General features: G+C 41.2%; 1 protein-coding gene across 4 annotated transcripts in view; it reads left to right on the forward strand.

Moving 5' to 3' along the window:
* The window catches only part of FAM13A (family with sequence similarity 13 member A), a 159,579-nt gene that overhangs the window by 87,427 nt on the left and 56,524 nt on the right, over window positions 1-15,628 (forward strand). For all 4 annotated transcript variants that reach the window (XM_066574040.1, XM_066574042.1, XM_066574041.1 and 1 more), the window contains exons 8-10: window positions 688-729; window positions 12,598-12,639; window positions 13,463-13,645. In XM_066574040.1, the coding sequence (XP_066430137.1) occupies window positions 688-729; window positions 12,598-12,639; window positions 13,463-13,645 (267 nt within the window). The remainder of the gene's footprint in view (window positions 1-687; window positions 730-12,597; window positions 12,640-13,462; window positions 13,646-15,628) is intronic.

A 15,628-nucleotide genomic window follows, 5' to 3' on the forward strand; every position in this document is an offset into this window, starting at 1 on the left:
CCTTGCACTTTACATACATACCGTTATGATTATGATGCCTCTTGAATGGCAGTGAATCAGCACTTGTTACGTCAGCTTGTTCTCTTACATAAGGTGTCATGTCCGGACATGTGAGGATCGTTTTGTTTGTATAGAAGTCTACAGAAGTGACTCCAATAAAAAAGGCTGTGTTGCTATGGGTCTGCATATTTACTGATATGAACCAAGTAGATCATAAAAAATCGTACAACTACCCTAGCCACGTGTCACCGTTTCTCATACCGTAGGATTTTGAATAATGTTAAATTTGTTATGTTAGTATTCCTTTAAATGTGACATTTAAGTAAACACTTACTGACATAATGACACATTTTAGTGCGATACACTTGCCCTGCCACACCCCAGTGGGAAGAAGTGTACGTGCCCTGTGTTCACGTCTTCCAGATGCCGGCCGCGCTCCTCTACCAGCAGGTGGCATTCTGGGCTTGAAGAGTACCCGACTCTTGTATGCTGCTACTTTTTTTTGTTTTGTTTTTGAATGCTTTTGTTTGTAAGCTGTTACTTGTAACGTGCAAATCCTCCTGGGATGTGACTAGTTAATTTTGAATTTTGGCAACTGAACATCGTTAAATGCCGAGTCTCCTCTATTCATCCTGCATAGATCTGTGTGAAACGTACTAACGTGCCTTTTATTTTTTCTTTCTTCAGCTCTCAGGAAGATGAACGGCCCATGTCACCTTTCTTTATGAGGTAGGCTTGCTGTTTTTCTATAGCCACTGTTGTTGATTGATATGTGAAGTACTGTATGTGCCTTAATTTCCATATCCCTTTTATTTATTGCCATTGTATTGCACAGACTGTATTCAGTGGAAACCAACTAATTTCCCCATCTTACACACCAGGGCAACTGTGGTTTCATTGGAAGTCGAATTAAGATGTGTGTATTCTATAGGAGGGAAATAGAGGAATCCTATGCAAATATAAGGGCATCGAACAAATTTGTATTTAGATGTTGGCTTTGGTTGGGTTCAGACTCTAGACTCCCCACCAACAGTGTTGCTCCTGCCATTTTTAAAGGTCCTCATACACATTAGAGCTCTTTGTGGCACAGAGTGTTAGGGCAGCAGAAATGCAGTCAGCTCTTGACCTGAAGGTTGGTGGTTTAATTCCTGCTTGGTTTAGGTAGCGGTCTGAAGGTTGCAGGTTCAATCCCCGCTTGGTTTGGGAGCCGCCGCAAGGTTGACTCAGCCTTCCGAGGTTGATAAACTGGTGGGGTGTAAAAGATGACTGGGGAAGGCAATGGCAAAAACATTCTGACATGAAAACGTCATGATGTGACGTCAGTCATGGGGACTTTATCATACACATTAAATGATGGTCATCCGAATTCAGTTGGAACAGGTGATTTTCGTACATTTATTGGTGAAAAGTCAGGAGGCTGCCATAAACAAAGTGAATGGAAAGAATGGATTGGTACATTAAACCTCAACTCCTGATCCTTTTTACCCACATATAGAGGGCCAGAGCTGTCCAGCAGGGACTTTTTCTGTTCTTCCCATGGAGAACAAATGAACGCTCAGCTGAACCAAGCGTTGGTAGAAATAACTGTTAGCCGGACAGCCGTTTGGCCAACCACTATGGACTGTGACTGGCAGGAGGCTGAGATAACGGCTATGTTCCATAGGAATACGTGTAGCTATGTGAATATCTTAATAACTAAATGTAGATATGATTCTTCAGCCATCCATCTGCTTGAGTATGAGACATAGGATATGTGTCCAGCCACCGGCCTGATGTCATAAAATGCCTTCCTCTAGAACTGCCTATAAATGTCATCACAAGTCTCTTATGTCTTATTAAATCTCTTATTCTCTGCTGAAGTTGTTGAAGGTACATAGAAATGCGATACACATATTTTGTTAATGTTGTTCTCTCGGAAGATGATATTTCAAGAGGATGATGTTCACTGAACCTCACCGAACACTTCAATAGTGACAGGTGTGACTTGCTGTCCTGTCGTTGACATTGTCACACTCCTTGTGCGCTATTGACAGTCAATATAGTAAGTAAATGATTACCGTAAGTGATTCGTGCTCTGTGTAGACCGGCGTTTCTGCGGTTTCTAGCATGTACAAGTAAGGCTGCTTTGACATCTGTGGAAGGGATTCCAGTTTCCTGCTTTGTTCGGGGAGCAGGAAAGGAGAATCTCTTGGCTGAACGGATTTGTTTTATGACTATAATGGGGTCCGTTAGATATCCGTTCAGCTGCTCTGCATTTTATGGGTAGACAAAGAACTGCATGCAGCGCTATTTCTTCCGGTATTTTGTGCCGGATCCTCTGAATGGAGATTCCAGTGCAGATGTGAACCTAGCTTAATATTAATGTAGCACAGAAATCCTCATCTGCTGCACTTAGAATAAGGACTGGTGGGTTTCCTTGTGTTTTTTTTTTCTTTTGTTCTGTTTTTTTATATATATTAGCTCGTTCCTTAAAACTGGTTTAAAGTTGATATATGGTGCATAGGAAAGATAACTGTATATTCCGCTTGCATTTGTGCTACATTTGGGGAAACCAACAAATGGAAACGTGCGCAGAAGACGAGAGCTGCGGTCATTACTTGGCGTTTGTGTGGTATATAATGTGTGGTATGGCTGTAAAAAGTCATCTAGGAGACACCCTAAGTGGGTTGGGAAGTCTGTATTTGAATGGGCCATGTCCTAGGCATCCATTGTTTGCATCTGGGAGCTACGAGCTGGACTGATATTCTAAAAACGGCAATGTCTATATATTACTAGTTTACTATTTGACTAGGATTTTACATTTTGGTTAGATATCTCCTATCTAGAACTATAGGCTCAGTTTACATCACCTCCAGACCACCAGATGGCTGGTAGGGCAGTGATTCGTGCACTGTGCATGACTCGCGGTATGATTAGTTTCAGGTTTTTTTCTGTTATTATTTTGTTTTCTTTTTAAATTCCCCACTCTCACGGCATTGCATATTACACACTGCACATACTCAATGTTTTGCATATGTACGGCGTTTTATACGCACCCGTGAAAAACAATAGGGCTGTACATGGATAATAGAACGTGCTAGTTTGAGTGGGACATGCAAAAATCAATGGATTTGAATTGCTACGATGTACCGCACATTAAACGCGAACACATCATCCACATAATACGCAATTCAAGTACGTTTGTCTGAATAAGCCCTTACTCACGTACTGTCAGGCTAGACTTGCATAGCTGGAAGCGTAAAGCGCTGCATGGCTTTACTGCTGTGGAGCTCCTGGTGACCCAGCCGATTACCACGTATACGACAGCGAATCTCCCGCACGCTGTCATACACAGTCCGCTTGTTTGTTTTTTTGTTTATATTTCCTGTGCCATCGCTTCGCAACGGTGTGTATGTACACGCCTATAAAGAGAAATAGGCTCTCACGCATGTATATGCGCTGCAAAATAGAACAAGCTACGTTCTTTTTGCTCTCGTATTACAGAATTCTGTCACGCTAATGTGAGCAAAACTGCATACGGCAATGTATGTAAATAATTGCCTGTGAATTACTGAGTATCGCACGCGTAATACACAGTAATCATACGCCCGGCCTTAGAAGCTGCCCACCACTAGATAAACCGGTCAGAATCCCCTTTAGGCTAGTCTCACACAACCGGATTTGAATTGCAGGTTCTGCGATCGGCATCTGCGGTAAAACACAGGCATTGAAAAGCATGACAGACAACGAGCCTGTGCGATCATATGCAATACAGGTAAAGGCTGTACGCAGGGTCCCCGCTGCAGGCATGTAGAATCCGCTGCAGGCATGTAGAATCTAACCCGTTCATGTGAGCCTGGCCTTACTTCTGTTCTTCAATGCACTTGCAGTACTGGGGCTGATTACGTAACTAAAAGCTGGCATGTAGTGTTGAACCTCGGATTCTATTTACCTTGTCGATAAGTGAAGTAGTAGTTCTCCGGTTGAGTTTACATTCTCTTATTATTGTACGCTGCTGACAATCAGGTTTTTCAAGCACAGTTTGTTCTTGGCCTTCTCATAGTTGGCGACTTCACACTGTTGGTTAATGATTGCTGTGGATGATCTGGCTCCCATTTATCATTCTTGTATGGCCATGCCCCGGTTGTTTTTGTTGTTTTGTGGTTTCGTTACGAAGATTATAGGATCCTTTTAAAAAAAATTTTATAACGGAATCTGCCCATTTACAAGTTACTAGTTCAAACAAACAAACATGAACAATCGTTCAGTGTAACACAACAATAAGTCAATCATTTTATGTGGCATACAAATCATCGTTGCCTCGTTGACTAATCGTTCGTTTTTCAATACCGATCGTTCAGTCACTTTTATACAGCAAATGTGAACAATTTTGTTGATCTACATATATAAAAAAAACGGAGGGAGCTTTCCCAGAGCTTATCTAAAGACGAGTATTGATCTGATACAATGGACAATACTGGCTCTTTGTCTAGCAGGCCGGTAATTATTTGGCGCTGCTTAGCAAGCTCGTTTCCTGAAGAATTCTTCAGAACTCCAAGGATTTAATAACTTAATTATAGCAACAATACTAATATTTAACAAGCACATTTTTTGTAGTTGTCCATGCACGCGCTTGCATACATACCCTGATACATTGCTTCCGGAGGAAGATATAGAAGTCTTGCGCTCCATGCAGACAGCTTTGGACAAGTCCCTTGCTAGGAGTCCCTGATGCAAACTGCTAGGAATCGTACGGTAGGTACCGGCCATAATCTGTTGGAGAACCCAGCAGAATTTGTTAGGCTTCCCACAAGGAAAATAAACCCCTTCCTGCTGCAGTCCTTTTTTGTTTTGTTTTTTCCATTTTCATTTATTCCTCTCCACTTTCAAATATTGCTTTCTTATGTTTCTAGTGACCTACATGAGGGATTGTTTTTTTTGCTCGGCAGGTTGTATTTTTCAATGGTACCATTTAAAGTACCATATAGTGTGTTCTACACCAGTCTAAAATTAGGGGTGAAATGAAATAAAATGCATTTGCGCTATGTGGGGCGTTTTTACAACATTCACGGTGCATCTTTATTTGTATAGCGCCAACATATTCCGCAGCGCAGGGGGAATACAGAAAGACAAAAGTACAAAAATTACAGAACCACGGTTACATAGTAATCAGTTGATAATAATAGGGGTGCGGGTCCTGCTCCAACTAGCTTACATACTACAAGTAATGGGGTGATACAGAAGGGAAAGGGCTGGAGATGTGCATGGTATGGTGAGGTGGAGAGTAAGGGGTGATATACACATAGACAGTGGTCAGACATTTAGCCCTGTGATGTCAGAATTGGTATGACCTATTGTAGTCACTAGGTCAGGTAGCATGTTATCAGGCGGCGTACTGAGGAGTTTGTTTAGGGAATGCAGTATGCCTCCATTTAAGAGGTGCGTTTTTAGAGCACGCCTGAAGTTTAGTGAGTCCTGGATTGCCCGGATAGTCTTTGGTAGTAAAATGACATTATCTTTATTTTGTAGGTTAGTACAAGTACAGCGATACAAAATTTCTATATTTTTTACGTAGTGATAAATTTAAAAGTACGTTTAGAAAGTACGTTTAGGGTGCCTTCACACTTGCGATTGCGATATCTCTTCGCTTTTTTAACGCAAATGTCAATAGGACTTTTTAATGTTAAAACATGTCACACAAAAATCACAAAGCACAAACTAGCGATTTTTGTGTGATGCATTTTTAACATTAGTAAGTCCAATTGACGTTTGCGTTAAAAAAAAAACACAGTGATCTCGCAAGTGTGAAGACAACCTCAGAATTTTAAAAAATAGCTTTTTGTCTTCATCTGGCTCCCATACCTTTTTTATATGTTGACATCGCTGGGGTTGTGTGAGGGCTTTGTGAGATGATCTGTAGTCTTTATTGATATCATTTAGGAGTAATCTCTTTTGGAGACCGGGTTACCTAGAAATCGCAATTTTGGCATTGCGGGTGTTTTTGGGTTTTTTTCCCCCCAAAGTTCATTTTAATAAATTGGACTTTTACAGATACTGCTTTTCAAAATTTTAATCTGGATTTTAGATGCAATGACAGAAGAGCCGCGGGATTTTTCAACTTTTTTAACATTTTTTAAAATTAATAATAATTTTTTAAACTTTTTTTTTCTTAGTCCTGATAGGGAACCTGAACTTGCAATGCAGTATAATGTAATGCTATAGTATTCCTTATGACTAGCATTCTATCAAGACGTGTCTGCTGTGACACCCAGATGGCACCCTGTGATCTCATTGCTGGGGGGAGGGAAGGATGTGGCTGGGAGCATTCGGTACATCTCAGTATTGACAGCAACTTTTAAAGGGTTAACAGACGTGATCTAAGTTGTCTTCAATCGCAGCTGTTGTGGGCAGCTGTTGTCGGCTGTCAAAAATGGCTGACACCTGCCATATCTAAAGCAGGCTCTGCTCCTAAGCTCGTTCCATGCACTGACGACACCCAACATATGTCGTACATGGTCGGTGGTTGTTGGGGAGCAGTCAATTGATTGATGATTCCATTTCCCTTAAGAAGCAAGATGTTAATCCATTGCCAGTGGGCTGCGTTGTTTTGTCTGCATTTCCCAGTTACTATTGGTAAATGGAGAAAATGTGACTGATACCCTTTTAAGAAAAGATGAGTGTTGACTAAGACCGACCTGTCGGAAGTAATGACAGGACCTGTAATGTACATGCCAGTTCAAGAAATGCCCTTTTTCTGCAGCTTTTGCTTGTACAAGTAACCTAAATCAGAGTTCTCTAGTAGGTTATTAGAAAATAGGTTTTCTAAACCGGATATCCCGTCTAAAAGTCACCAATTTGGAAACGCTTGGAGGTTAGGAGAGCACAGCTAAGTTACAGAATTCACAGAATTGAGTTCTCCATTAAGCCGTATACAGTACTCTGTACAGTGGTGTTAATAGTGAATTATTAATCAGGAATGGGCTCTGCAGTTATATTAATGTACCTCATTAGGTGTAATGACTATTTGGTCCCAGAATGAATAACAATTTGGAAAATATTTAACTTGTTGAAGGTTATTGTAACAGTAACCTCATAAATCCATAAGGAACCATCAATGAGTTTTAGATCTGATTTTAGCTGTGTCTTTTAGAATAAATTATTGTTACAATATTGATAAAGATATGGCAGTGATGCGTTATATCCAAGTGAGTAAACCATTGTATTTGTGATGTTTAGCCATATTCAACATTGGTTTGGAGCTCTTTGTGATGGATCTTTTAGCCAATGCAAGGAGTGGAAGCTAAAGAATTGAAAACTTATAGTATTACTTATGTGTTGCGGTTTGTACTCCTCCATGGTGTAAGATCTTATTGCATAAGTTATAAGTTGCATAGGACAGCTGTCTGGCTTGTCAGAAAGGCCTCACATGCTTTACCGACAGTAAATGGCATTTGTCAAAGACGAGTCCCAAGAATTCTACAAGCTCCATCTATAGAGCTTTTCGGAGATGGGCAAATTCTCTCAACGTGGCAACAGAAGTTGGATATTAGATTTCTTCTGGCTTATCCCACCGCATTTATTGACATCAGGTTACAGTTTAATGTCTTTTGGATTTGCATTTCTGCTGTGGGGGGCAAAAACTGGCTATAAACATGTAATAGTTTAGCCAACAGTTATTTCACCTGACTCTGCAATACCGTTTTTCAATAAGGAGAAGGGTACACACCGCTGCCGGACGATCTGTCAACGGCTCCTATCCTGCAGGAGGAAAGGATTGGGCGTGTAGAAATGCAACATACTTGATCCTTCTCTCTTCATTCTAAATATGTTTTGTTGGAGAATGAACCGGAGAAGACTGTAGGCATAAGATCGGCCTTCGGTTCTAATAAAATCAGTGGGTTCAGCCTTGCGTATGGCCAGTTGGAGAATCTCGTAGATTTTTTTACATTTTGGGTCCTTTTTAATTTCTTAGTATTTTTGCAGTGGTGTTTATTATGGTGGGTGGAGTGGAGAGCAAGAACGGTCATCGCCAATGGCATCTAGGCTAGTGTTTTAGATTTCTCCTCAACTAATTAAAGGTTCCTAACGACCAGTGAAACTGGATGCTAAGAAAATAAAACGCTTTATTTAGCTCTTTACTCTTTACAATATAACAGTGAAACCTCTTCAAAAAACCACCTCTTTGAGAAGACCACCCTGTTAACCCAGACAGATATCCTATGACAGAATTTAGTTTTATTATATATTTCTGCATGTTTGCTGGCCATTTTCATTGAGAAGACCACCCCCATAGAAGACCATATTGCAATGCTATTTTGAGAGGTCGTCTCAAAGAGTTTCAATGTATTATCTCAAAACCATAACCTGCTGAAGGGGGTTCTTTTAAATGTGCTATCGCAAGGTGGCAACCACTGGTAATATGCCCTCTTAGGGTATACGAATGTCATACAGTGGGGGATGCTGATTGGGATGACTCCCTTCTGTGTCCCAGAAGGGAAAGACACTCAGTAATTTTAGGGCAACCACTCATGTGAATGGCTGTTCTGTAATTCTACATGTCAGGTTGGCTGTGGCTTACCCCAGCAAAATTGGCTGTTTGCAGGGGTGCCAAGAGCAGGACTTTGGGTGATCAGCTGATTGCTTAGAGCCCCACATTCTCAAATGGTTGTGCCAAGATACACAACCCACTTTTTAAAGTTTTAAACTATTGATAGCCTATCCTTTGGTTAGGCCAATAATAGTAAATTGGCACAAGTCAGTTAGCGGAGACCATCACTGATCAGTCGTTCTCTGGGACAGTGTACTGAACCGATTTCTGCGGAAAGCGGACAGCTCCAGTCTCACTGCAGTGGCCAGGCTTAATATTATACCCATTCACTTCAATGGGAACTTTGCCTGTCATACCAAACGTGGCCACTGCAGCAGGAATGGAACTGTCTGCTTTCTGCAGAAAACAACTTGGTGCATGGGTACACTGGACAGGCTACCAGCTAAGTAGCGGAGATTCGGGGTGATCAATCTGCACTGATTTAATATTAATGGGCCAACCGGAGGATAGGCTGTCAACAGTTTACAACTAGACTGCACCTTTAAGACTAAAAATTGCTGGTTGCAAGTGGTATTTTACCTACCCTCCAGTGTAAATGCAGCAGAACAGATACGTGCTTTATACATTGTGAATATTGCCTCTTATAAACCATTTTCTAGATCCTGCCACAACACTGCAGCATAAAAACAACCCATAAACCGTAAGGTAAATCTCCTTATTTTATTGTGGCAAAATTAAACCATTAATAAGATTAACCAAATTACAATCGCTCTTTGTCTCTGCTTCACATGCACAACATTGTAAATAAACTGGAACGAAAAACGTGCGGTGTAAGCCATTTATCCTATGAAATTTATATAGTCAACCTAATGCACTGTATACACGTGTGTGTGTGTGTGTGTGTGTATATATAATGTATAATAATGTCTTTGTACAGTGTATGTATACAGCTGACTATCCTGGAGCAAACTGGGGGTAAGGATGCTTTTACATGGGACGACTTGTCAGGCGCAGAAGCCCAACAGGTCATCCCAGTGATAATCGTTCGTGAGCTTTTACACAGGAACGATTGCTGGTAAATGGAGGCGGAGCGAGCTGGAGATCGGTGCGGCCCACCTGCCTCCATTCACAGTAAACAGCCAGTCGCTCATAAGTGAGCGAATGCCTGTTTATACTAGACGATCCTTCCAGTTTTCATCTACGGCCCATGTACTAATCCAAACGTATATATTAATGGTGGCCTATATTGATTGTTCCCCCCCACCACCAGCACCTTCCCCATCTACACCACTGTTGCTCTTTGCCCCCCTTACTGATTATACCGAACTCTCTGCAAACAGGCGATGCACTATATCTGATGGAAGGCTAAATGCAGTAAAATAAAGCTTGGGCAATGTAGGACTCCTGCCATTCTGTCAGCCCATGGCCGCAGTTTTGCTCCATCCCCGCATTTGTATAAAACTAGAAAGCCCATTTCATAGAGGGAGAACCCATAAACATTTTCTTTCCCATTTTGATGTGACCCTGAGTGGTAATCTAGTGATGGGGTGTGGTGTTAGCATATTTTATGTAGGGCTCTATTAAGCCATGCAGTTGACCTGTGGGATTTATATATAATTATAGCAATGCTTGAAGTATGTCATATTGTAAGTAACCTCCTTATCTACAGGGGCGTTACTATAGTGGGCACAGAGGATGAGGCCTTAGGGGGCTCATAAGGATCTCTTTTCTCCAGATATGGAGGGCCCTGTTAAGAGTTTTGCATTGGGGCCCAGCAGCTTTAACTTACATTTTTGTGTGTTTTCCTCAAGCAGTTAATTACATGTAATAAATAATTAACTTGATGCATCGTTAAAGTAATAAAATTGTACTGTATAGTCTCTGCTTGCTTTATTGGGTGTGTTATGCAGGAAGTCCAGAGTTCGGTAAGCCTGACTTGCATATTTTTAGATATATATTTGGAGCTAATGACTATTTAGTATGTGGTCAATTGAGATCAACTTTAAAGGGCCACTCCGGTGATTTTTTTTAAAATTTTTTCTTTCCATTCATGATGTAGCTATGCCTCCAGTATGTATAAGTGAGCTAGTATTACCTTAGTTATTCTTTTCTATCTGAAACTCCTGGCTTGTCTTTCGTCAGATAGTCATGTTATCTCAGTTCTGGCCTGCTCGGTGTTAAACTGTCTAAAACTAGTCAATTGCATAGTCTATCACAGAAACTACCTAGAGGGGGACACAGACACTTCTATTACAGTTACTGATGATAACCACACTGCTACTGTTACACAGGTATAATAGAGGAGATCACAGCTCACCTGTCTGACTATATGCTTATGTTCTGTAGCTTATATAGCTGAATATAGAAGGTAATGATTATTAAAATGTAGCAGGTAGAAATAGCTGTGCTGATGCCTCATGGGATTGAATTGAGATTGAAAGTAAAAAAATCTCAGTATCAAGATGGTGCCTGATAAGTATCAGACAGGAGGCTGCATTGCAAGGAAGTGGCTGCAATATACAGAGAAGACATCCAGAGTGTGATAGGCAATTATGTGGAGGGGAGCAAGGATGGAAAAATGTGTTATTGCTGGAATGGCCCTTTTTATAATCGTATTGATGTTACATGGGATTTACCTGAGGGAACAGAACTCTTAAGCCCCATTTACATGCAACGATTATCACTCAAAAGCCATCATTAGAGTAATAATTGTGTGTAAATGCTCCCATCTTTCACTCTTCGGCTGAACGATGATTTTTAGGTGAGCATAAAATCCATTGTTCAGCCGTAGAGCTGATGATAGGGACCATATGCTGTGTTCTCCATGGGGAGCTTTCATTGCATTGTATTCAGCTTGCAGCCCTGCGGCAGAACAAAGGAACTGTATGCAGAGAACAGACCACCTGCTGTTCACTGCATACAGCTCCAGAAACTAATGTACATGCGAATGAAGGTAATGGGCAGTAATACCCATTAGCAGGTTATTAGCAGCTTATGCAAAATGATCGCTGAAACTGTTATTCTCCCTATCTTTTGAACGAATTTTGGGGCGATCATCTTTGCATGTAAATGGGGCTTTAGAATGTCTCCAGCGATTAGACACAACTCTCCCTCGAAATGTAACTTGGCTAGGAACGTAGCTAATCCATGTGTTGTGTTCTCTTTGTGTTTATTTATTACCTTATGTAACAAGGTCTTTATCATTTCATGGTTTTATTGTGACATAATAAACATATTTTATTTCTTTGATTTTTAAAAATATTGAAAAAATTAGAGTAAAGGTGGTTTCACACCTGCGCTCGGGGTTCCGCATTCTTGCTCCATCCTGGGAGCAGGAAAGGGGAATCCCCACGGCCGAATGGTTCTGTGTCTGGATGGAACCAAACAGTGCAGAACGGACCCTATTGACTGTAATGGGGTCCACCTGCATGCAGCGCTTTTTCTTTGGGTATCTTCGGCCAGATCTGCGACGGGACCTCCGGCCGGGACCTCCAGCACCGATGTGAAACCTGCCTAATAGAGCAATTAGTTGTGCATTATGAATTTTTCTTTGTCAGCATTCAAACTCTTTAATGGCATCTATTCATAAATCAAAAAACGGACAACAAATACATATACCGTATACTTGATGTGCATATATCACTCTATAGCTGTTCTAATTGTATGCTTGCTTGTTTTCTCCATCCCATTACACACTTAGTGTATAAGGTACAGCCGTTAGCAGCCAGGTTGAAGGATACATTCTGCCCGCCTTCTTTCAATGACCAGATTAATAAAATGCACTCCTACTTTGTTTAGTAGTGAGAGGCTCGTTTACCGTCCTGGAGTCAATCTCATTATGTTAACATGGGGATGACTTCAATATAAAAGCAGTTTGCATGGTGCCTGTGTGTTGGGGGATTAGATCTTGACAGAGGATCACGTTTTAATCCACTTTTGGAGATGATGCAAACCACCTGGAATAGGGGAAGCAAACAAGGCGCCTTCCTCTTCACGACTCTTCTAAGTGTTGAGCTTGACAGAACTGTGTCACTTAATGCAACTTTATTCTTCTTGTCTTCTTTCTGCAGTGGTCACGTGGCCCAAGTCAGCACCGTCCCTGCTGGTAGAGAGTAAGTCATTAAGCTCTGTGTCTGTCTGTGTGATGAAAAGCTAAGCAGAACAGCAGGGTCTGTGGGTCTCTGTGTAGCTGTGTGCTCTATGCAATGACTAGACCATGCAATTCAATTCTTCATACAGTGCATCTTCAGTAGGTTAAAGTATTGGGTATTTTATATTTGCCTGCTCATTTTTCTTTTTGTTTGCTAATTTTTTAATGACCCTTTTCTAATTAAATTTCCTAATTGTGTGCATATACACTTCTAGAAATTTGATGGATGGAAAAATATCTTCACAAGCTCCTCAATGACTGCCCATTACTTCATGGGTTAGCAATTGGTCATAGTCTAAGCTGGTCACACACCTGAAATGACCATCCACATGAACGCACCAGATTAATAATCTGCGGGATCAGTCATATGAACAATCCCACCAGCAACATGACAGACTAAAGTGGCCAAATACAGTGGGCTTGTACAAAGTAGCAAATATTTGGCCAAAATTGGGTATTACGGCTGACTTTTACTTATGTTTATGGGTAACTTAAGCTTCTCTGCAAAACAAGTTTTACACTCTGTTTACAGAATACCTGCACCTCTACATTAATATTATTAGGTTTTTGGTGTGAGGTTCACTCTTTTGGTAGCCCCATTGACCTCTGTATTTAGAAGATGTCTATAATCCATAAAACTGGGATTTCTGCTGAGCACCTTAGACAGTGTTCGGTTCTCTGAATGAAAGGCCTTGGATACAGCCAAGGGGAAATATTTTTAGTGCTACAGAAGGCTTTAGCTCTAGGTTTGCTCCTTCTACAGCATCCTCTCTGCTCTTCTTCAGACTCTTGGAAAGAACAATCAGGACTGCTGTGGAGCAACATCTCTTTGACGTGCTTGGCCCTGGAAGTCAAAGTTCAGAGGAATCAGAGTCTGGTACATCATCCCCTACCACAAGCCTGTCTGCAAGACAGAGGAGGAGACATCTGAAAGAGCAGGATGAGAGCCGGAAAAAGCCCAGAGACATGTAAGGAACCGGTTGTGTATCACACCAAGCGTTTTATTTACAGCACCTTTCCTCTGGAAAGGGCTGGTGTTACCTTACCACCGCCTCTTGGAACTGTGTTTACATTTAACAACTAATTGTTAGGAATATTGCCTCCTCTAAATGCCCAATGAGATCAGCAATATGTTGTTTATCACTGCTCAGAATTAGTCATCAGCAAATAAAAATTATCGGTATCCGTAAATGTTGCTTGTTCTACACTTGCAATACATATTCACAAGTGTGAAAAAAGAGAAAGATGGACCTGTGGAGGTCAGGCGGCCGTGATTTATTGGTGATGAACGTGCACGTGCAACCTGTGAATATCGGGTCATGCAACGTATGGTGAATGGTTAAAGTCTGGTGCCTGGCGCAGCTCTCAAGACATAATAGCAATAGGAGTGTAAACTATATTCTTTATTGTAAAAAAAAAAGTTCAAGAACCAGCATAAAAACACATTTCGAGGCAGTCTCTTCATTTAAGCTGGAATAGGCTATAAGCGGTTAGCAATTGTATGCTGGTTGTGGGAAATGCCGACCTAGTTACTTATATAACCCTATCCACCCTAAAGGCTTTATTTACCAGATTTCAGTCTTTACTTGTTGTACATTATAAGGTAAATAAGGAAAATATTATGAATAATTCTAATGTTTTCCCACGTGTGATTACTTAGGGGGGAATTTAACGACGCGCAGCACATGTGCCACACTTCTGTAATTTGCGCATACGCGGTAACATGTCCTGCAGATGTCATTTGCATACACCGATTATAGCAGTGAGTTTTATGTACAGGGTCTCGAGTTCAATCGAGAGCCATGGGGCATGTGTTCAGCCAGTGGAGGGGAGAGAACCCGGACAAGTACTACAAATCAATGCCCATTGCCATGTTAAACTAATCTGCATTCTGCACGAGCTGCACAAATATTGCACTTTCAGGGACATGAAGTGGCTGTGTAGGAAAAAAAAATTGTGTGGTTAGAAGTGTTTTTACATCCTTCGTCTTTGGTTAGGATTTGGTTTACGGTGGTAATTTTCAGTGAAACTTCCTTTTTAATATACTGATGTGCATATATAAAGGAAGTAATGTTTCATGGATGAATAGTATAAAGCAAGGGTGCACAGTCTCTTCTGGTCTGAAAGCCACATTGCCATATTTAACCACTCCCAATAGGCACAATAAAACTTAAAGGTGTATTCCTGTCTGACACATTTATGGCATATACTAAAAGTATATGGTATAAATTTCTTGTAGGTGAGAGTCCTGGATGTAGAATCTGCACCTTTCGGGAGAATGACTGCCCACTTCTTCCACAATCATTACATACCTGTGGTTTTCTCCATTGTGGATGATTGATATTGTGGTAATAGCCTAGCAATCCAAAACTCAAACTACAGTGGAGAGAGCTGCATGTATATACAAGTACTTTTCAAGGGACCTCCTTTCTACTGATATATGGACGACCCAGTACTTGCCTATTCCGGTTTCTGAGCTATGTGCCACTCCGCTTCCCTAGGAGTGGCCCCCTAATAGCCACAAAGACCATTCCTTTTGTATCCAAATGGTTGGGAGCCACACAGAATGGCACCATGGGCGGCAGGTTGTACACCCCTGGTGTAAAAGGTTGCTTCTTATGTCAACAGATACATTTAAGGATTATTAGGTGAATCGCCTCTCTTCCATTTTACTACTCATTATACCGAATCTATGGTCAACACTGGGAGGCTCCATGAAAACTTCCACAGCACCTGCAGAAACTGCTGGTCATGACTCACTGATTTGGGATTAAGGGTGTTCTGTCTAATGCTGTGGTTACATGGAATGAATTATCATTCAGAAAATTATTTTAAAAGGCTGCTGTAGCACGGATGAGTCGGTGATGCCGTCACCAGCTCGGTCGCTCGGGCAAATGAGAATCTTGGTCTGTCTAAAAGGGGCATAAGATTGGGCAAAACTGGTAGCAAAG

The sequence above is a fragment of the Eleutherodactylus coqui genome, chromosome 7 (assembly GCF_035609145.1).
Source record: "Eleutherodactylus coqui strain aEleCoq1 chromosome 7, aEleCoq1.hap1, whole genome shotgun sequence".
NCBI lineage: Eukaryota > Metazoa > Chordata > Amphibia > Anura > Eleutherodactylidae > Eleutherodactylus > Eleutherodactylus coqui.